Source organism: Zonotrichia leucophrys, chromosome 3, assembly GCF_028769735.1.
Source record: "Zonotrichia leucophrys gambelii isolate GWCS_2022_RI chromosome 3, RI_Zleu_2.0, whole genome shotgun sequence".
In the NCBI taxonomy this organism is placed as follows: Eukaryota; Metazoa; Chordata; class Aves; order Passeriformes; family Passerellidae; genus Zonotrichia; species Zonotrichia leucophrys.
This window is the reverse complement of record NC_088172.1, coordinates 27,472,849-27,496,364: the sequence shown is the minus strand read 5'-3', so window position 1 is coordinate 27,496,364 and position 23,516 is coordinate 27,472,849. Positions and strand designations below refer to the sequence as shown.

The 23,516-nt window shown below is 39.0% G+C and overlaps 1 protein-coding gene across 1 annotated transcript in view; it reads left to right on the top strand.

Annotated features, from left to right (window-relative positions):
* The first annotated feature begins 879 nt into the window (after nt 1-879).
* The window catches only part of MBOAT2 (membrane bound O-acyltransferase domain containing 2), a 92,808-nt gene continuing 70,171 nt past the window's right edge, over nt 880-23,516 (top strand). Inside the window, exons 1-3 of the mRNA XM_064707686.1 lie at nt 880-1,053; nt 18,374-18,519; nt 21,877-21,954. Of these exons, the coding sequence (XP_064563756.1) occupies nt 982-1,053; nt 18,374-18,519; nt 21,877-21,954 (296 nt within the window). The 5' untranslated portion in view covers nt 880-981. The remainder of the gene's footprint in view (nt 1,054-18,373; nt 18,520-21,876; nt 21,955-23,516) is intronic.

Here is a 23,516-nt window from a genome sequence, read left to right as displayed (position 1 = left end):
TCTTACAGCACGATAGACAGACTTCCTTAATTTCATGGGTGGCTTTACAAACAGGATTTCTTTACCCATTTTTTGTGCCACTTCTGCAGGGCTCTAGGCCACCCTCATGCCCAGTGTGTATCCATCGCTCATCCCGCTCTGTGTACGCCGCTGCTGGGGGCCCGTGGGCCCGTCTGGGAGAAAGGGCGATCGATGGTTGGGAGCCAGACGGGCTGAGCTCTTCATTACCTCAACAGTTCTCTGCACCCACACGGTCTGGGCTACCCCCAGCGACAGACACCTCCTCAGGGGCCACCGACCCCGCCAGCACCGCGCTCCCTGCCGGGCTGTCCCTGTCCGGCTGTCCCTGTGTGCCCGCCCCGCGCAGGGAAGTGTCGCTTCCCATGAGGTGCCCGCATCCATCACCCACCCGCGCCCTCAGCGCCCATCCCGCGCACCTAGGCGCGAGTCAGCGCTGGGAATCACAGAGTCAGCAGGAAGAGACTCCGAGACCATCGGGTCCAGCCTACGAGCGAACGCCACTAAGTGAACTAGACCATCACTGAGCGGTCTTTCCTTAAACACCTCCAGGGACGGCGACTCCACCACCGCCCTGGGCAGCTCATTCCAATGTCTAATAGCTCGTCCTGCGAAGAAGGTCCCAGCAGAATGTCCCCTAGCGCAGGCTGGGACCGGGTGAGACCGCGCCGGGCCCTGCGCGGTACCTGCGCGGTGCGCGCAGCGCCCTCCCACCCTCAGCGCGGAGCGGCGGCCGCGGCACCGCCTCGTCCCGCCCAGCCCGCCGGGGGGCGGGGATTGGGCGAGCCCGCCCGTCACTCCGCGGCAGCTCCGCGCAGCGATTGGCCGCCGGCGCTGCCAGTCATCGGCGGGGCCGCGCCCGCCCCTTGTTGTCACGGCGCCGTGCGGGGCTGGGGCCGCTCGCGCCGCTGTTGTTGCCGCCGCCGCGGGAGCCCGGGTGGGGAGCGGCGCCCCGGCCTCGCCATGGCCACCAGCACCACGGGCTCCACGCTGCTGCAGCCCCTCAGCAACGCCGTGCGCCTGCCCGTCGACCAGGTGAGGATGGGGAGGCTCCCGCCCCGCCGCCGCTCCCGCGGGCTCGCCGGGGAGGGACCGCACCGCGCCCCCGCTCCGCGCCGTGCTGCCTCGCCCCGGCCCCCCGCGGCCCCTCCATCCATCGGCGGGGCCGGGCCGGGGCCGGCGGCGCCCGGAGCGCGGGGCGGCCGCGGCTCCTCTCCGCACCCGCGGGCGGGGGGGCGCCGGGGCGGCGGCCGCGCTTGGCGGGCAGGTGCGCCCGCCCCGGCTGGTCCAGCATCCCGCCCGCATCCAGCCCTGCCCGGCCCGGCCCTGCCTCGCCCCAACTTGTTGGCATCGTCAGCCGGCCAGATGTGGATCCGCAGCTGGGAGTGGGGCCGGGATCGGTTCGAGGGATGCAAAGGTTGGGTAATAATTGCAAATGCAAAGCAGCGCGCTGCGCCTGGATGCGCCTGCCAGGGGGGTTTACGCGCGGTGTTAAATAATGTGCGCCGCACACAATGCTGCTGGGAATTCCTGTGTGCCTGTAGGCAGAGCGTTTCTGTGGTATCTATTGTCCAAGTGATATAAAAATTCCTGAAGGCTTTAATCCTGGTGTCTTCACAAAATATCAGTAGATTACAAAATAAGATTGGGAAACTGAGGTTTGCCTAGTTTAATCACTGAGGCTGGACCGGAATGTTTGTTTATGGGGGAAGTGGTCTAGACCTCAGAAATCTACAGAATATTTATGTACTTGGGAATACATAAATACATATAAATTTTTTGTAGCACCAAGAAATTTCATGTTAGGAATTTTTATTTTTGTTTATTGCTTCATTCATGTACATATGAGTGAAACACATGAAGGAAAACAGTCTGTGCTTCAGTAGAGGGAGACTTTGATGGCTTGTTTTTACAAAATTCACCTGATGAGTGAGAGAAGTAACTGGAAATGCAATACAGAGGAAGGAGCATGCCTAGTGAAAGTATTTTGGAAGTGACTGAGTTACACATTCTTCTTTTTTCTTCCCCCATTCCCCAGCCACTTGTTTGAATGGAAGGATGGTTAAGGATATAAGGATATGAAAAAGTACCTTCTAGAAAACTGGTAGAACAGGCAAGTTGAAATTGAGCTTGCTGGCATGGAATAGATCCTGTGCACCCCTTGCAATGATACCTGTGGCTGGGATCGATGGCACCTCGTGCCTTGGTGCCTCCTACCTGCAGGTGGTGAGCTGCTCTTGCCAGGTGCCATGTGGTTATTTCCATAAAGTGTGCAGCTTCTACAGGATACTGTAAAACACGTCAGAGTTGACAGTCTTTTTATGGCATGATGTTGGGGGTGTATAATTTTGTACTCATAGTAGTAGTCATAAATTTAATTGTTTATGACATGGTGTGACTGCTGACAAATTTGTTTGTTTTTAAGTTGTGGGTACAACGTTTTGATGATAATGAAGTTACCTTTTATCAAAGCCTGGAAAACTTCCCTGTATTGAATGTTTTGCAACAGATGCTCCTGTAGAGCCAAGAAGTTTTTATAAAGTACACTTTGAGCTCTGTTGGAGCTTTTGGGAGTAATCACACTGGAGGGTGGCTAGTTTAGAAAGTTTGTTAGAAGCAGCTGGAAGTCAGACATACATTGTTTTCAGACTGTACATAGTATAGGTCCAATTGTGTATGAAGAGCACTGATTATGACTGGAGTATGAATTGAAAAGCTTCAAAATTTTGCTGCACTGAGGAGCACATATCTATAAAAAACCTGATTTAAAAAAGCCAAGTTTTTTGCAACCTCAGCTCAAGATTCTATCTTGATAGTAAGTTTGTAATACAGAAGGAATGTGAATTGTGTTCAGTGTAATCAAATCAAAGGGAGTGAAGGAGATAATGAGGTCAGGGAAGAAAAAGAAAGTTCTGATACTCTTTGGTGTGTTTGCTCAGAGATTATGCTTGACATTTGGTGATACTATAAGTATATTCAGAATGAAAATGTAGCACTGCTTTGAAAAAAATAATAGAAGAATGAAGGTTTTTGGTTAGTACATTGTTTCTACTACTTGCTCCAAATCTGTACTATGACTACAGTCATACCAATATAGTAGCTGCTTGAAATAGGCACTCTGGTATAATACCAGCACTCAACTGCTGGAGATCAGTAGGGGTTTTTTTCTCCATTCAGTTTCAGTTTTGACCACAAATAGATACTAATCTTTATCCAAAATATTGCTTAAATTGTTATTTACATTTAAGCCATTACTATCTAATTATCCTGCTAAGGCATATAACTTTTGGAAGACAAATTGAGGTAGCATGTGTCCGTGTTGCCTTACTCTCTGATGCTTAAGCAAATGCATGGAGAGCCTTCCCTACTTGGCAGTGCATAGAAGTAGAAATTTAAGTTCAAGGTGAAGTTGCTATCTTTAAGATTAATCAATCAGATCCACATGTCTGTGCGAGAGAAATTGATTACTTTTTTACTTAATGCTTGGCAGAACTAGAGACAGAGATTTGAGAAGGGTGTTGGTTATGTGCTAGTTGGAGGTCAGTGCAAGATAGGAAGGGTGAGCTCCATCAGAGCCATTTGACACAGCAGTCTTCTCCATGTGCCCAGCTGCGTTGCAAAAGAAAAGCTTTGTTGCTCTAACAACTTGCTGGACATTTTTTCTTGGAACTAGAGTACTGGGTAGCTAAAGGAATGGAGAAGAACTTGTTTTCTTCTGTTTGTATCTCCCAACAAGGTATCATGCAGTTAACTCGTTGCTTTGTCTCTCGTTTTGTCTTGCACCAAGTTAACCTAAAGCACTACTTGGAAAAGTTAATCTGTTCTTTATAGGCTTCTTGGGCCAGTTTTTCTGTTGTTGTTTTCAGTCATTTGATGAAAGGGAAGATGCTTGGTGTCAGCAAGAGCCTAGAACAAATGTACCTTTCTACTGTATTTTGTAGTAGGAAAAAAAAATCACTGCTTGGGGAGTGAAAAGCCTGGTAAAAACTGTTTCCATTCACATCTTGGAGAATGTAAATTGGCTGCTCAGGAAAGGAAGCATTCTGTCAACAGCTGTAGCACATTAGGTCCTTAAAGTTAATGAATGAGTGAATAAATATTAATGTACTTCATATTCCCTGTGCCTTCTCAGGGGACAGAAGGAATAAAAGTAGCCATGTCCTTCCCAACCTGGACTACTTCCCAAGAGAAGTATGGGAAGGTTTACCATAAAAACTTGGCTGCAAGAGTATCACATGTTGCCTAATGCCTTGAGGTTGCAATTTGAATTATTTTATTTTAGTTACATCTGTCACCTAGCTTTATATTTTTCCTGTCTGTTCTCATGTAATATTTATGCCTCTGCTTCTTTCTTCTTTCTCTAAGGTGAAGCCCAGTAAATAATGTGTTGGACTTTGGTTTGTTTCCGATTCTATCACTACCTTGCTGATTTTCTATTGATAAATGACTTATCTTGATGTGTCAGCCTACCTGTCATTAAATTGGAAATATTTAAATTTGCTTTGACAATGATTCTGGGAGAGCAAAGCTTTCTTTTTGGCTTTTTGGTCACTGTGGGGTTAGGGGAGTTCAGAGAATAATCATTGCTTTCACTGCTTCCACCAGAGGGAGCAAAATTTTTTTACTGAAAATGTACAGAAATTGTAGGGGTTATTTCTGCCCTTCAATTGTTATTGTAGTTGGTAATTAGTAGCAGAGGAAGACTTGAACAGGGGAGATAGGAGACTGACTGCAACAATATGTGACCATCAACTTTTTATATGAGTTGTCTAAAAGATTGATCTTGAGATCCTGAAATAGGGTCTGAACTTCAGTGATTGTCTTCTAGATAAGAAAAGGAAGAATGTGGCTCCATGTGCTAACAGTATAGATGTGTGAAGATATGTGGACAGAAAAAATGTCATGCTTATGATTATGCACTTGACTTAAACTCCAGGATGTAAAAATATTTTCAACAGAAGAAAAAAAGTTCTGCACTATTTCCACACTTTTCTTGGTTTTTGGTTTGTTTGGTTTTTTTTTTCCCAATCTAGACTTAGCTTTTATTTGTTAAAGTTTGCTCATTTGTGTAGAATAAATACAGCTTTCTACGTAGGTGCCATCAATCTTCAAAGAATCTAAACTGACTTTTTTTATTAAGAATAGACATAAAAATCCAAGTCTTGCTAAACATGAATTGCATAAACCACACAAACTTCCTTTATTTAACGATCATAAGCCAGCTTGTTGTACCTTTACATAATTTTCTGCATAGGCTTCCTTGTGGAGAGAGGTATCCAAGTTGCTTTCATCATGCCCTTAACACACTTGCTTCCACATAAAAGCACTGGTGTATGTTGAGCCTGTGTTTCACCTTTAAGCCCTCAAGGAGAGTCGGCAGGAATTTTTTTTTCCTTGCATATATCTATGAAATATTTGTTTCTTACATGCATATTATGTAAGAAAGCAATTTAGCAATTTTTCCTTCTTTATTTTAATGTCTTGGAGGTGAGCACAGCTGTAGTCTGGAGAAAAGGCAAGTCTTGGAGGTGGGATAGGGAATTTTGCTGAGGAGCATTATGTGCCTTATTTGCCTGCAGGATGCATCTGTGTGTGTCTCCTAGTTAGATCTGTTATTTCACAAAATTTTGAGCATTAGTGATGTCTTCTATCTTATCATTTCAGATAAGATTGTTTTCTGCCAAGGCAACATAAATTAGCCTCCTGAGGGCTGAAATGTTTTAGTCTGATAAAAACCTTTTTGTTTAAACATGAATGGATATCAAAATGTTTGTCCTGTATAACTGTCCAGAATTTAGATGGCCTAACATTTGACTGAAGCATTATCAAACTAGAAAAATGAATAAAGTGAAGAGTGTCCCAAGTTTTCTTCTTTCAACATTGATTCTTAGACCCCTGTCTAAGGGTCTGGTTGTGGAACCAGAGCAGCTTGTTACTGATTTTTCAGATATGACCCAGGAAATTTATAAGGAACAGCTGTGAGTAAAATTAGCATTCAAGGGTGTGTAAAATGCAAACACTGAAGGCAAGGGAGTGGTAGGATAAGCAAAGTGTACCCCTACTTTGCCCTGTACTTTCCTTATGTGCTGCTACTAGCAGTCAGGAGAATGAAGGGTGGATGGCAAGACATGATCTTCTATGATGATAGATGGGGACTGTAGTGGGTGAAAAAAAGCTGGAAATAAAGTTCTGGTCTTCATTCTGTACGTGCTGTTCTCAGCGATGTTTTGAATGGTTTGGATTTGCTAGCCAGGCTTTTAGTGATTTCTTAGCTTCCCTTTGAATTCTTGGAAGGGAGGGAATGTATCATCAGGGGTGTCCTGAACAGTGACACCTTTCCCAGGTTTTACTATTAGTGGTTAGATGTTGACTTACTCAATAAACATTAGGTAAAGAGTTAACTCTGCAATGAAAAATACAAAGAGAAGGATGAAATGGTTGGGATAAGAGGGAAAATTGGCAAGAGAAAGTGACTATTTTGAAGGAAGAGGTGAAACCTGTCATGCACAGAGTTGGAAAAGAAAACAAACAGTGGGTTACAGTGTTAGAAAAGATGGGCCATTTATATAGTGATAGTGATTGACTTAGTGCAAGAAGAAAATAAATCCATGTTATTCAGGTTCATGAGTATAAATTACTGAGATTCTTTAATATTTACAGAAGCAGCAGTGAATTTTGCTCTCTCACATGCTTTCATAGGGTCAGTTTTCTTCAGTGTTTTGTAAAGCGGTGGAAAAAGTCAAATGTAGTTACACCTAAAGTTTCTACAGTAAACATTTAAACTAAATATTCTGTACCTGAACAGCTTATAGTCACCTGCTTTGTTTTGTCCCATTCTTTTCACATCCTTATGCAAGTCATTGAGGCTGTGTGTGAACATGCATCTGTGCTCATGACAGACAGTACAACCCATTTCTGAATGCAAAATGGGGTACAGGAGTTGCTGTGGAAATACTGCAGTTCTGGGATGTTGAAAAGAAATAGTGGAGTGCTCAAAGAGCAGTCTAATAAAGAAAGGAAAGATTAAAGCATAAGGAAGGTAAAAAGAGTCACTTTTTATGGAGTGCATGGTTACCACTGTGTTGCTTTCTGCTTCTGAAGGGTTTCTGCTGTTAATCTCTTGTACCACAGCTATTAGATCTTTTTTCTCTGTGGGCCTTTTCCTGAGTACTGTGCTGACTTTAAGCAAGAGTTTTGCAAAAGAAATAAGACTGAAATAGATGAGTCATCTTTATCATTTGGTGATCCTGACATTTGTTGACTTTTCACTCTTGTTTACCTGTTCCTGTGTTGACCTAATGAAGCACTGTGATACATCCTTTGCAGACTTGATTACAGAATACTTTCTTCACATTTATTATTTTGACTAATGTGCACACTTTCCCTGAGTAACGTGCTCATTTCTTTTCCTTGTTCCCCTTGAACTAGGGAGTCTAGACTTTTATTTTCTCTGGAAAGTGAGAACAACTACACATAGCCAAGTGAAAACCTGTTTGCCTGATGCGTGCATCTTCACAGTATTTTTGTTACCAAGAAAGTTGATGTAGCTCTTCAGTATGGATATTTTATTTTCCTTCTTTCCTTTGGGAAGTATTTTAAATTCAATGTCAGTTGAATCAGCATTGCTAGTCTTTTAGCACTGAAGTGAACAGATCTGTTTGAGAATTTAAATTTCTCTGCAAATTTAAAGAAGTGCTTGTTATGCCTACTTGTTTTAAGTGATCATTCTGATAACTAACCCATCTTTTGCAAAGGAAAACTTCCATAGCTCTGCTTTTTATTCTAGAATAATATATCCAAAGGTGAAGAAGCTATGTTGGTTTTGGTTATAGTATAGATTTTCTGTAGTTGGGATTTTGGTGTTTTCTTTTATTTTCAGTTCAAGTGACCTAAGCTGCAGAAGGTGTACTTATTCTGAAATGTGGCCTTTGAGCATACTGATTGTATTACTGCAGTGGTATATTCTATATAGTAATGCCGCCTGTACAGATCATTCTTAGGTTTTCTGACCTGCCTTTTGGCTGAGTAATGTTCTTGGTTCTACTGCTTCTTCTCAATCTTACACATATATGTAAATACACACACATATCTAAAACCCCAATTATTCAATTGACTAAGCATTGAAAAATTGGACTGAGGGCCCAGAATAAAATGAATTGGGTTTTATTCTTCATGGTGGAAAAGCTATAAAGAATTTGATGTCATCACAGATCTGCAGAATTTTAGAAGTTCTGTAATGGCTGAGGTTTGTAGAAGGTCTACCTGTAGCGTACATTGGTGAATCAGTTTCTGTAATGGAATTGAATGTAAGAGGTCAGATAAAATATTTTAATAGAGAAGTATAATTCTAAAATTTGCTAAAATATTATTAAAACTGGATTAATTTGAAAAGATGTAACATCTCAAAGTAGTGTCCATTGCTTGTATGGATTGCTGCGTACTGTAGATGTTTAAAGGGCTGCTGTTGTGGTGCTTGGAGATGAGGCTTGGCTGATCTCATGGGAATGATTCCTGAACTGGGAAAAGCAGGAAGATAATGGACATAGAGGAGTACAGACTGTGTTGGATAGTAGTTTGTTCAAGGGAGAGGGTAATGAAGCCCTCTCCTATTTTTTCCCTTCCCACAGAGAGCACTGAGAAGCTGGCATTTTAAAGATGGGGAATATTTGTTCTGCTTGCTAATTGAAATGACTATTGTTGTTACCAGATGTGTGCTTGCTGTATGGACAAGAGACTTCCTTTCCATGTCTGTTGCTTATTTTAAGATGTATTTCAGTTTCTCACATACCAGGAGAATATAATTGTAGTGAAGTAAGATCTTAATTGAGAAAATGTCAGTTTTTGGTTGCTTTTGAGAAAGATACCTCCATAGGTGTTGGTTATTTTGCTTTATTTTTAAATGCCTAGGAAAGTGAGTAGCTTGTGAAGTTTTTGTCAAATTTCAGACAATGTAGTGGTTCTGTGGGCTTTCAAATAAAGGCTTGTCATTCAAATACACATTTGAATACCCTGTATTTATAGATGACAGAGAATAGACATTTTCAGTTCCCCTGGAATTGCTAGATGGAGCTTAAAGATTAACTAGCAAGAAAAGGATAAAAGAATGTAAAAGTATGCACACAGGATGATAAACATAGCTGGAGCTATTGGATAAACAGATAATGAGGAATATAATGGGTTTTTTGGCAAAGCTCTTGCCCAAGAAGTAACAGCTCATTCCCAAAAAAAGTTCAAGGAAAGGTCACCTGTAATACTGAGGCACTCATTGAGTATGACCACCAGAGACCCCCTTGAACAACCTTCTAGGACCATAAAAGGGCTTCCAATAGGAGACAGATGCACGCAAATTAGTTCTAGGAAAAATGGTGTTTATGTATTAGCTAGGAAGTACACTGTAATGAGTATGTACGATCATGAGGGAATAAATACCCTGTTGTAGAGTTTCACTCACACATTTGATTAGCAAAGATATTCTCTGAAAGTGTCCAGCACTTTAATAAAAAATGCCTGCTTTCTAATATTTCAATTTGTGTTATTTTCCAGCTGATTTTGTTGTCAGTGTACTGCTGATACATGTGACAGGGTAGAGATTTTGAGTTCATCTCATTATGTGCTTGTGCGCTCTGAGTGTGTGATAAAAAACCATGATTTTAAAAGCACAGTAACTGAGCTGGTCTTTGTTTGGAGCTGTGTTTTGCCAACATAATGCCAGGCTGTGGTGTTCTCATGTTGTAAACTCTTTTTCCATGGTAGTCTGAGATCTGCAATCCTTAACTGGCCAAACCAGTTTTTGCTTAACAGAAGCAAGTGGTTTAGGTCCTTATTGTTTCTGAAGAGAGAAGAAAACAAAACGCACAAACAAAAACACCCAAGCCAGCATTCTTAGTCTGATTTCACCTTGGAACCAAACTTGCATCCTAGATTTTGGGTACTCCCATGAAAAAATAGCTTTTTTTGACAACTCATGATCTATAATGGTGAATTCTTAAGCGCCTATCAGAGAGAACACGCTTCATCCAATATCTTCCTATCCTTAATGAATTAGTTTTGGTTGTTCTCACTATAAAATGTACATTGATGTTTCATTTTACATCTTTAGTCATACAGTTTATTTTAGAGTAATTCTGAGTAATGATTAAGTAAGCCTTCTTTGAATAAGATTATTGGATTTGATGCTCATTTATTGCACAAACCAGATTACTATTGCCTCCATCATGTTGTTTGTGATGTGCTTTGCTCTCTGTGTTGCGTACTTTAAAATTGCAAACTGGGAGTTAGTACTGGAAATAGAACTACTATTGCTAACCTATGTCATAACTGGATTTGATTCTTTTGGAATGAAACCAACTTGGAAAGAACACGTTCAGGATCTTATGTTAAGTCCTTTCATGTGCCAGCAAATTAATGGGAAGATGAAGTGTATGTGTCCAATATCAAAAAGCATTTGCTAGTGATGTGGATGCTGACTAACACTAATGGTTAGAGCATGCACTGCAAGGAAGTGGCTGATACTAGTGGGCTGTTCTTGGAGTTTTCATCTAAGTGTCCCTTCACACTGGATACTGTATAAACATTCAGTAATACAGTCTTTGCTACAAAGAGCATTGTGCCTTAATACAAACATCTCCCATGCTGGTATGATTTCAAAATAATCACTGCTGCTTATCCTCTATTTCTTCACATTTCACCCATGAAGCAAGGTTGAGTTTTCACAGCAGGAGTGTTAATTAGTTATATTTTCATCATGTAAGGCAGAGTATTAACTGAATAAAAAATACATTTGAAAGCTTTTTTTCAAGATGTGTGATGCTTTCAGTTGAAAGAGGAATCTTGATTCTTCTTATCATTCAGAGAAGAAAAGTTCTTTGAACTACTCTTAAGTATCTGTCAACTTTATCAAATACCCTTGCCAGTATCTCTGAACTCATCTGCCTGACATTTCCCAATAAATTGAAGAAAATTACCAAGTGGTTTGATTTTTAGCCTTGTAATGGAATTACTTTTTCCAGCTTTGGTGTGGAAAATGTTGTTTCCTTTTTTTTCCCTTTAATATTAGTGCAACAACTTTGAGGCAGTAGTTGGAAAATTGACATTGGTTTCAAGTAAGTAATTCTCACTTTTCAGTTCTTAGCTGTCTGGCATTAAGCAGTTGTAAGCAATTATTGGATAATTGTACAGGTTGTTTTTATACTTGAAGAAGGTTAGAAATTCCACAGAAGAATATCCATCCATGCTGCTGTCTGGTTGCTGTGGAGAAACATTAACTCCCCTGTATGTTATAAGCAGCTTTTTGTGAACTCTTGTAGATGTTTTTCATTCCTCAGCTCATTGTTTTTGTGGGAAAGCGAAATAGTTTTGACTTAACTTGGAGCAGGAACAAGAAAATAATGATGTTTAAGGAACAAGGCAGAACTGATGCTTCATTAATTGTGGTAAGGTTTGGCAATTTTTGACAAGTATGTGTCAACAAACATCATGCTTGAAGAGGTTTGTGTTTAAAATGTTACTGCTAAAGTGACCCTACAGATTTAGAAAAAACATCAAAGCCTCGGTTTTAAGGTCTTCATAAGGTGTATGTGCATTATTCTGTCTTGATCTCTTAGCTCTTGCAAGAACTCATTTTAAAGTGGTTTTGTAGTCCATATTCTATTTCTTTTCCTAAAAAGTCTTTTTTTCTCTAATAGCCATAGATATTGAAAAGAAAAACTAAAGGTGGAGAAGAGGAATGCTGCTTTAGTGCACCTTGCTCAGTGGCCCTGTCAGATACAGGAGGAAGCATAGGTCATAACTCTGTCTGTGGTGGAATGGAGGGCTAAAAATTATTATAGAGGGAAACAAGTAATGCTGGTATCTTGCACCTCAGAAAAACTGAATTCCAGGGTGGAAATGTACCATGGTGTGGCTAAGAAGGGTACTCCTAAATCTCCGTCTGCAGAATTGCTGTATCCACAGGTTCTTGACTGTTGTCTGTAAAGCATCTTGCATCTTGCATCTTAAACCTGTTAGTTTAGGCTCTGTGCATGATCAGGTAGGCTTCAGTGCTTCTGCTTCTATCTGGGTAATCTTTTTTCAAAGCCTAATTCATCAGCACTAAGAACAGAAGTGTCTTCTTATTTTTCTTCAGGAATAACTTAGAAAAAATGCACTAAAGAACAAACAGACAAAAATCCACAGAAAAACACAACCCCCCAGACAGAACTCTCACATCAACTTTAATTTATCCAAAGTGTTGTATTAAGGCCACGGGCATTCATTGCATTTTAAAGGTTTGAATATTTATTTTTCTTCTTATTGGAGAAAATGTGTTAAAAATGAGAAAATAGAGATGCACCAAGACAAGGTAACTTGCCAAGAGTTTGTGTAGGTTGCTGGGAGAAAGAGTAAAATGCAACATTCCTGGGTCATCTTTGGTGCTTCACCTGCTCAACCACTGTTTCTCTTGTGAGGTGCTTTGGTGTAAATGTTGTTCTTTGGATGTCTCTCAGTGCCTTGCTGTAGCTGGTAAACAAAATTTTGTGCCATTGTGTTACTGCTTTTCAGTGGATTGTTAGTGGGCTGCACAGTGTGGGCCTCTATGATTTACTTGTGCCATCCAGTTAGGAATTATCTGTATCAATAAAATTCCCTCTCTGCTTTGGCTGCTTTTCTGAATGAGGCAAGTGCCTTCTGTGCTGTGAAGTAGCAGGATTCTGCTGCAATTGACTGCAGCAATTGGCTTTTGATACTAAAATATAGCTGATATGAAGAGGAAGCTTAGCCTAAAATCTGAATTGATAGATAAAATTTGCATGTATTATTATATTATATAATGTTACATATTAGTTTTGTAAAAGAAATAAACTTTTCTGTATTTCCTTTTAATGTGACCTTAAATTTCTTTTACTATTTATTAAAGATGCTGTCTGTGTTGTCAAGTTAGAGACTTCCAGGTCTTCAAATCCAATGTTATGCTAGAATTTCCTCTTGATGATGAAAATCCTTGTGGCAGTGACCTTTTTCTTGTTTTTTTTCCTTTATGTTCAGAATTGATTCCTTAAAATACTTTTCCCTTAGCAATAACTTTGTTTTTACAAAAGCATGACATAAATTACATTTTATTCTTTTAAAGTACTAAAATAAATGCCTTTAAAAATTACATACTTTCTGTTGACTTTTGCAGAGGTCATGCAAATGGGGAGTTTCTTAGATAACTTAGTTTCTTAGTAACTTAGATAACTTAATGCAGTTAATGATATAATAGATTTGTATTTTGTGTAGCTACTCCAGATATTGAAACTGTGAATTTGTGTTCATGTTTTACTATTACATTTGGCATAAGTTGTGCCTGTGAACTGCAGTGCTTGCATGACTAGTTTTGAGCCAATATAGTGGATTTAATTTTGAAATTGCTAGGCTACACACAGCAGGATCTGTAATAGCTTAGTATGTGTAACACACACTTGCATCATTCATTGCTGAATAACTAGTGGTGATAATTTACATTGTAGTTGTATATTTTTTATTCCTATGTGCACATAACTTTCCATTACATGTTGCTCTCTCTGTAAGATCTTGAGGTGTTATTCTCATTGGCTGAGCTTTTGATATCCTGTATGTGAGGAGGAATAAAAAAATTGGTTTTTTTCTTACATATGTGCTAAATTGTAACTGCTCAGGGTGAAATTTGCCATTCTATGGCAAGATATTTTTTTCCCCTCCATGAAATCTCAGCTTTAAATAGATCTTGATTAGTTTTATTAAAAAATTTCTTCTATAATATTGAAGCTTCTTATTGGAACAGGTTTTGTGATCTCATGGAGGCACATTGCAATTAGGTTTGAAAAATGCATCATGCAGCTTTAGGGAACGTGTTGTCTTTGTTCTTTGTGGGTGTTCTGCTCACATCTGACCAAGTCATATGGTATTTAGAAAGTTGTATTTTGCCCATGCTCACAATGTTATAAGAGCTTGACATAGATTTTCAAAAGGTACATAAGTTTACAATTCCCTGTTACTGAAGTTTGTATATATAATATTTGCCAACAAAATCGCTGCTTGGTTGAATGCCTGGTTTTCGTGGAAGCTTTTGAGGTGGTGATGTCCAGCTCTGTCCTTGTTCCTGCTCATTTGCTGTCTGTTCCTATTGTCTATCCCTATAGACAGCCAGGTCATTTTGGTCACTCTTTCAAGGCAGGCTCTGTATGTGAAGGCAAGTTCTTCATCTGTCTCAGTGTGTGCATACAAGGAAGCTGTCTGTCAATTCCACACTGCTCAGCATGGTTTAAGATGAGACATGGAGTTAGGTAAAGCCTGAAAATTAAATTTTGGCATTGTTTACTAAAGCAAGTAGTGCAGTACAGAAAGAAGTGTTTCTGTGGGATGAAGTGGTTGGCATTGAGGATCCAGCATGGGTGCTTTAATAATTTTGGGAAATACTGCTTTGCCTAGGTTGGTCCGTGGTCTTAATGTTCAGTTACCTTTGGAGCAGATAGCTAGTTCAGTTTAGTTTAAAGGAAATCAGGTTTGTGTGTCCAGACACCATTGCACAGCACTTGCAAAGCACGTGAAGTGCAGATTACTGGGAGGCTTCAGGAGCCCCCTCTGATCTGAACTAAAGCACTGTGGAGATGCACAAACTATCTCCCTGCTGGAGCTGGAAGTGCATCCAGTGGAATTGGGGAGCCCACAGAGTCTGTTTCTCATTCTACTTCCTGTAGTATTGGCAAGGGATGAAACTTCTTTCCACATGGAAATGAGTACAAGTGGTAGAAATGAGTACTGTGGACTGAAAGCCACAGGTAAGTTTGATTACTGTTGTAGGAATTCTGTTTTCTTTTAAAATGTGAGTAGTCAGGTATTCAAAGTGTTTAGCAAGGGAATATATAACCTGTGATAGCAGGTGCTCAAAAGTCAGAATAAGTGTCAGATGGAGATTACCCCTGTGACTCTTAACACTGCCCAGCAGTGCTCACAAACTCTTCCATATGACTTCTTGATTTGGAAGGCAAATCAGTAGTAAACCAGAGGGTTTTTGTGAACTGGAGAAAAAATAGGGAAAAAAAATAGATTGATGACTTTAAATTTTGCTTGTATTTTGAGATACTTTGGGCCTGATTTAGAGGCATGCTGGATAATCAGAACAGCAGCTGAATTTATATTTTCAAAACACATTTTTAGTTAAAGTTCTTTTAAAAGTACTGACTGAAATACTGGGCACTGAGTGTCTGAAATTGAGCAACCAAAGTTAGTGGGCATTTATTTTACCCTCTGGGCTTTCATAATTTTTGTGCCAGTCATTCACCTTTAGTATAGGAATACTGGTCTTATGAAATTATTGCAGAGTTTACATTTGTTGTATGCAGTCTTATCATGTTATGGACAGAGCTGCATAACATGTAAGGTTCTTATATTCAATGTAGAATGCAGATGGTAAGCATTTAATGGGTCACAGGATGAGGGCAAAAACTGGGCAATTGTCCATTTGCTGAATGAATCAGAAATACTGCTGGGGAAAATAGAATAAAGCAGCAGAAGAATATAGTCAAAAGTAGGTATGTATAAAGGCTAAACTCAAGTTGCATGGCTTTCAAACCTTAACTGCTGCATAGCTTGAGTTTACAGATATGTACTTAAAGCTTTTGGAGCTTTACAAGTTGAGCAGAACTCTTGGTGCCTTGTAATCTGCATTTTGGTGCACTGAGACAAGGATAAGGATGGGATTGGTAAGAGTAGAGAAGAAATGCAGGGTGGTGTGTGACTATTGTGGTGATGCCTTAGATTTCCAAGTATTGTAGATGTTTGTGCCCCTTTTGGGAAGAGCACTTTAAAAATACGCACTGGCAGTTTTGGATTCATTTGTGAGGAAGGCTTTTGGAAAATGCTTGTGCTGTTTGGGTCACTTAGTTTCATGTTCAAAAAACTGACATAATAAATTCACATCCCTGAAAGTTGGCTTGTGGGGTAGATCTGAAGGTGTGTTATCCTGCATTTCATTACTGTTCTCAAAATATTCTTCTTGGGGAAGGTGCTTTGGTTTGTTTGGGTTTTTTTTCTTATCAGGTTTTATTTGTTTTTTAATTAATGGGATACTGTTTTTCAGATACAGATTTGATCATTTGAGTAAGTAGCTAAACAAATAGCAAGTGCCTAAGAAAGGCACCACCTTTTCACTCTCTCCTTGCTGAAGCCTTTCTCAGGTTTGCCTTTTGTGTTTTGTGTGAGGATTTTACTCATTCCTAAACCTGCAGGCTCATCCTGAATTGTGAGATTGTTATTGTCTGCTCCTATGGAGTTGGTGATACAGGTCAGAACTGCCAAGCACTTCTACCCTTTTCACAGTAGTAGTAGGAGACAGATGATGACTTTGCTTTTTCCCTGGGTCTTGCTAGTTTGCTTTTAGTAGTAATCTGAAAAGAAAGAACACTGTGATACCAGTTGGTAAATTATCTATATTGCAGTCAAAGCACTAATGTCTGGGCATTCAGTAAAACCAGCAATGCAAGTGTGTCCATTTCAGGACAGGTATTCATGCTCATTTCTTCCCTCTGTCTCTTTACCTCAGCTTCACTACATATCTGTGAATGTGCAACCTTCTCTGTCTCCCTTCCCCTTCTAGTCTGTCTAGGATGTGAGTTCTTTGGGTCAGAAACATGCTTTGTGGGTTACATGGCATAATTTCCGTAACAAATATTCATACAAATGTTGGTACTGAAGCAATAATTTTTTTGTTTTCATTTTTGTTTCTTGCCCTCTTTTCTCAAACATTTTCAGTTTGTTTCCCTTTCAGTAGTTCACTTGACTGTTTTGTATGAAACTTTTTCACTAAATGCATAGAATCATCTTGAGTAATAAACCTCGCTCTGTTTCATTTGCATCATTGCTTATAAAGGAGAGAAAACAGGTCAAGTTATGCCCTGGAAGAATATCTCCTCATTTATTTAGGATTTTTCAAATACTGTTAAAAGCATAATAGAAATGTGGTAGTAAGAGAATGGATGGAAAAGTGTACGTGACGTTTTAAAGAACAGTTTAATTTAGGGAATTGTGCCTATTAAAAAGCACAGCCCTGCCTTTTGAGTCTTTCCCTGCTAGCACTTAATGCTCTGACTTGGTGTTACAGGTTTTGGAGTGGTTCAGTTGTTACAAGAAAGAGAGTTCTGTAGTTGTTTTAATTGCTACTTTAAAAATGACCATGTTTGCGTACTCTGACCCTTACCTATTATGGCCTGAAACTTGGTTGAAAAATCATTAAGGAATGGACAAGGTGAATTGTGGTACTGCAAGTGTGCACTATGTTGCTGCAAATATCAATATTAGACTTGCTGTCAGGAGCATAAAAATAGTATTGTCATTGTACCCTGTGGTGTTAAGATTAAGTATGTATTTCAGCTAAGTGCCATCAAACAGTCTAAACCACTGTTGTGCAGGTTGTACAAGTTTCTGTTATTGAAGTGCTTAGAACCTGAAGCAATGGTTCCCAAGCTGTTGCTTGTGATCACTTGGGATGCCACTATTAGATATGGAAAATTGTTGGGCAGTTTTCTATGTGAGTAAAAAATAAAATCTATGAAGTGAGAAATGTTACTTTCTAAATAAAATAATTTGTCCAGCTTTTTGTAGCTTAAGCCACTTTTGGTAGTGGTTGCTGTATTTGAGGAATTTCTTTCTTTATTGTGCACTTACTGTTACATTTTTTTTCAGGCCACAGTCAGAACAATTCTTTTTACTCACTGATTTAGTTTTATTCAATTCTGCTTTTGCTTTCAGTGCCCTAATGTCTTTAAATATTTAATATACAAGAAATTTTCTATCTTCAAGAATAAATGGCCTGAAGGGAGGAAGAATTTCTGAAACTATCCTACTTGAATGTACAAGAAGAAAATGCAGTGTGCAGCCAAGCTGTTTATCTGATTACATAGCACTGAAATGCAGTTCACTGAGCCCTGCTTTTGCACAGGCTACTGAAGTGATCTGTCAGTGATTTTTGGAGCTGATATGTAGCTTTGAGTCCTACTCACTTAAAAAACCAAATAAAACTACAGCTCAGATTTTCACATTACTGGGAGAGTAGAGGTGATTTAATGGTTGATAGTGGTTTGGTATTCAGAAAATCTACAGCAAAAAATGTCATTTTCTTTTCTTGATTTAAGCACATATTGCTTCGTGTTCAACGCATCTTTTCCTCTGAGCTGCTTGGGGGAGCACTGGTTTGTGCTTTGGCCTGGGAGGGACTCATGGGAGAAGCTCTTAGACATGCTGTGGTAAAAGCCATGGCAAAGCTACAGGTTCTGCAAATTGCTGAAAATGTGTGGATATTGCTGTTAATTTTTAATACACACTTGGGTGAGTTCTTCTTTCTTTTCTTTTTTTTATGCAGGTCAACTTTGTAGTGTGCCAACTGTTTGCCTTGCTTGCGGCTGTTTGGTTTCGAACATACCTTCATTCAAGCAAAACTAGCCCATTTATAAGACATGTTGTTGCAACACTCTTGGGCCTTTATCTTGCACTTTTTTGTTTTGGATGGTAAGTTACACTTAAATTCATTTCCATTTTTCAGGAATTTGTCAATTTTTATTTCTCTGTTACGAAGAACCATATTGCCTAATTCTGTGGGGTTTTTTAGCTGCTGCAAATGTACAGAAATCAGCTTAAATATTCTGATGAGGTCCACAAATTTTGAAAGGTCATCTGTAAACTGGTAACTACCATACTGGCTGCCTGTGGTTTTGGGAAGATGAAGCAGGTGCAGTTTATTTAACTTCTGCAGCTTTTTTTTCTGTAAACTTGCTGGAGAAGTATTCTCTTGAGGCACAGCACAGATGTAGTGACTAGGATAATTCCCTATAAATACTCATGACAGGAGATAACTCAGGTCTTTTTCTGAATATTGAATATAATGTGGCATTTTAAGGAAGAGTTGCTGGAACTGTAAAGCATATCCAGTGACACTCCTAGTAGTATAAAATGCCCTGTTTCATGGTTTCTTTTTTTCCTTTCATGATTTGGAGAGAGGGAAGATGTGATTGTTTTTCAGACACATATTTTGTGTGACTGCTGGTTGCGTATCTTGATCTTTCGCAGTGTAGCAAGACAGAATGTTAGTAAAGTTAGAAAAGGGTATTCATTTAGTTTGGTGAATTTTTTTTCTTCAAAATATAGCTTACTTAATGGCTTGCATCTTCCCAAGATGGTTTGAGTGCCAATTTCATTTTATTGCATTGTAAACAAGGTGCTTACTTGGCTTCAAGTGTATAAAAGACTTATTTATGCTGGCTATTATAGAGCATTAGTGAGCTAGGGGGGGTTAATCAAGCTGTTGTGCAGGTGGGAATGTGCATGTGCATCTGTCTCTACACATGCAGAGTGTGTTGGTCTCCATGTAGGCATGTTGCAGAACTCTCCCAACATTAATTGATATATCTTATTTTTAAATTTTGAGAAAAGAGATCAGTAACCTTTATTCTTTAGATTTACATGCATGATTTACTTTTATATAAAACCTACTATGCCAGTCCATTTCATAAACATGTGGCCATGGTATGCTGCTCTGGGAGAATGATCTGATCTCAAAGACTTCCAGGCTTAACACTACAGAAAAAGAGGAGGATATGGGAGATAGGAGTTACTATGTGATGATTTTTTTGAGAGCTGTGTAAGCTTAGAAGCACATTGTTTCCATTGCTTTAGAAGCAGAAATCATTAATTGTAACTTGTAATTAGAAAGGGTTACTAAATATTCACATAGTAATTTTGGATATAGGAGATTTTGGAAAGAAACAACCTCTACTCCCAACAGACATTAAAAAAAAAAATTGTGGAAGATTCTCACCAGCAATATACCCTGGAGAAAAAAAATGTGTTCTTTTTAAGAAGTTAATTTCCATTTTGCAGTTACTGAGCTAAAAACTGTTTAAAAATTATGAAAATAACATAATTTGAGATGTTGAAAGGACGCATTCTTTAAAGATTGGTACTTCTGCCAATGCTTTGTCCTTTTGGTTAAGTACATGTTATACGAGCAGGTTTTCGAGGGTTTTGGTTTTTTTGGTTCTCCCTTGCCAAGAAATCAAGGATGCATACAGGTTACAAGCCTCTGATAACATCTTCAGTGACTCTTGGTTTGTGCTGCTATAACATGACTTATGAACATATATAACAAGAAGGAAACTGTTACTGTTTTGTTATATAGTGTTACTAGTAAATGTAGTAACTTGTAGATCATGCAAATTTAAATGTGGGAAGTAGTTTGTAATCTGCACTCTTTTAAGGACATTAAGTAGTAGTTATGTTATCTTCAAGTGTGTTAGTTTTCAGTCACTTTTGTAATACTTGTGAGGGTGGTAGAGGAAAGGAAGAGAAGCAATAATTCCCTTTGCATAATAGCAAATAGCATAAAAGGCCCAGAATATGTACCCTTTGTATGTAGCTAAAAATCACTATTCTCTGTGGTATCTCAATACATCCCTTTGAATGATTGAATCAAAGAACATATTGCTATTGTTAGCAGCTCTGAAAGACAAATGTTTTCAGTGACTGTAATCCTGCTATGGTACTCTTTTAGGCTTTGATATCTTAGTCTCCTTTCTCTGTGAAAGAACAAACCTCTTAAGTTTTTGTCATTTCACTAATGCCTGTCTTTGCTGTACAATATTGCTAATGCTTGGCAGATAAGAAAAGGAAGTAAATACTTTTTAAATTGTCAATTACTATATTAAACTTGAATTTTAGGTAGTCCTATCCTAAATGAGACTAACTAGAAGTGAAACATGGGAGCATGTACAGACTGGCTCTTGTGTAAAAAGTCAAGATTTTTCAAGGTTAATTTATGTCCAAGTGAATAACCTTGAATCCAAGTTTTGGCTCGGTTCCTCCTGTATAGGATGAAGGATTTTAGTTGGATAGAACTGGTTTTCTTGTTTGAAGTCATTTCCTTGTTAGTAGAGGAGGAGTGAAATTAGAAAATTGTTGGTGATAAGCCGAAAGAAAACAGCACCACTGTAGCAAAATGACTGCTGCTTTTTAGGCTGCTTTTCATAGGGGGAAAAAAATCCCAGATTAGATGAGTTGTGTCACTTGAGCGTATGTGTGTGTGGTACTGGGGCACTTAAGGTACCAGAATGAAAAAACCCCCAAGTTACTGAAGATCAGCTCTTTTCCCGTTCACTGGCACTGCTTTGATGGCAGTGCTCTTCAGCTTACTGAAGTGACTCCTTCAAAGGCCAAAGCCAACTCCCAAAGCAGTGCTGTTGGATAGCTGTGGTGGTGAGCTGTGGAAAACAAACAGGAGGAGCTTAGAGCATCTTTGTGAAATAAATCTGTGGCTTGTTGGTGTGTAGGGCTTTTTTGTGACCATCACCACCATCCCTTTAAAAGTTACTGACAGCCTGGGACAAAGAGACTGGCTGGACACAGTCACCATTGCTGTTGAGTGGGAAATCTTACAATATTGTGGATACTAAGAAATTGTTTGCCTTATCTGGAATATCTATTGCTGTAAATGGGTAGAAAGATGAATATGGAAATGAAACCACAAAACTTTCACGTTGTTTACAGTTATTTAGTCATGAAGTAATGCCAGATGGAAGACGTAAGACATTCTTTGTGTTTTAATAATTATCAATATTTTCAATATTCTTGATTGAGCTGGAACATTGTAGCTAGGTGTCTAGGTGTTGTTCATTACTGCTCTCTGTGCTGTGCTAAAGGGAGAAGTTTTCAGCAGAAGAAAGGGTAACAGAAAACCTAAATAGAATAAAAGGGGATTTTTCTTTGGGAGCAGTGGTGGCTTTAAACTTTGAACCTCTTTAATGTCACAATAAATGCATGCAGTTGATTGCCATTAAAGAAAATGCTATGAGGGTTTACTTTTTTTCTCCCTAGGTATGCCTTACATTTTGTTATACAAAGTGGAATTTCCTACTATATCATGATCATAATAGGAGTGGAAAATATGCACAAGTAAGTTTCCATTCTAAAATTTATTTTACTTTGCCTGTACAAGAATGCTACTGTTGAGGATTTTTTTTGTGATCCTGCATATATACCATAATTCTAGTTGTATCATAACATTTCAGTATTTGAATTCTCTAACCCTGGTTTTATTTTTCAGGTGAGAAGATTACTTAGTTGGGAATTGTTGCCAGTCTTTTAAAATATCTAAAGCTCATTAAAATAATACTCCACAGAGACATATTTTGTGTTTACATTTTCTTCTTTTTTCATCATTGCTTAATCTTAAGTATTTCTTGGTGTTGACAGATGACAAATGTAATTTGAAAACAGCCAATTCTAGTAGATGGAAGATGTCTGAACAGAAAACAATTTGTGTGAGAAATTTCCTTAGGAACTAAGTGCTTATAATTCCTTTTTTTTTTTTTTAATATCAGTATGAATGATGTCTTAGGTTAAGAATACATTTTAAAAACACATACAGAATTATTTGAAGTTTGAATGCCTGATTATATCTTGCTTGAGTATCTGAATCCATATAGAAAAACACTTGTTTCTCTTTTTCAGTCACACTCAAAAGCAGGGAAGACATTTATTACTGCATTCATATATTTTACTATTCCAGTAGCTAAGAGATCAGAAACAAATTAAGTTCCCACTGTGTGAATTCCTGCATAAATGTTTAGTAAAATAGCAAATCCTTGCTTGAATAGGTTCCTGAAGTATGTGAGACTGTGAGAAAAATGCTGGTAGAAAGAGCAAAGAGGAAAATTGCTTTACACAGAAATCACAAAGCCAGGGCAGCCTTAGTTTATGATCCTGTCTGTTAGAGTACTCTGCTGAATTGTAGTGAGATAGTGAGTGTAGTTTTATTGTCTTTTGAAATATCCCAAATTAGGCTCTTATGTTCAGGATTTTCTTCAAGGCCTCATATATTCAAAGTACTGTGGATGTGAGAGAACCTCATTTGGTTGGATAGCTGGTTTATAGACAAACAGTTTCTTTGATTACTCGTTGTTGTAAAGGAACTTGTTCATGTAAATTTCTCTTTAGACATTCAACAATGTAAGCTAGAACTTATGGTACTTAATATTCTAAAAGAAATTACTATTGTAGTTAAATGCAGCAAAGGGAGGTGCCAGTCAGGAGCACTTTGGCCTTTACCATAACAAGGTATGTAGGTTTCTCAAAAATGGAAATCCAGCAGTGGTTTACATTCCTAATAGCATGAGACAGGTAGGCAAATTTCCTGCTCTGTGGCAAGGGAACAGTAATTCCTGATCCTCCTAATTCATACGAGCTGTTTTCACTGCATGGCCTGATCTGCTGAGATGTTGGCTGTGTTATACACAGCTGTCACTGTGCAGCTGGGAGGGGAACCTAGATTCAATTACAGAGCTTATATTGCTTTGTCACCATATGAATTAGTCTGCCATTGGATAAAACTAAAAAGCTCTTCTTTCAGTGGAAGAAAAAAAAAGTAAGAGTCACTTGTTACTTTGTGGACAATGTGTGGATGCTGTATGGCAAGCTGCAGGAACCACTTCTAGTAGGTGATACGGGCAAGACTA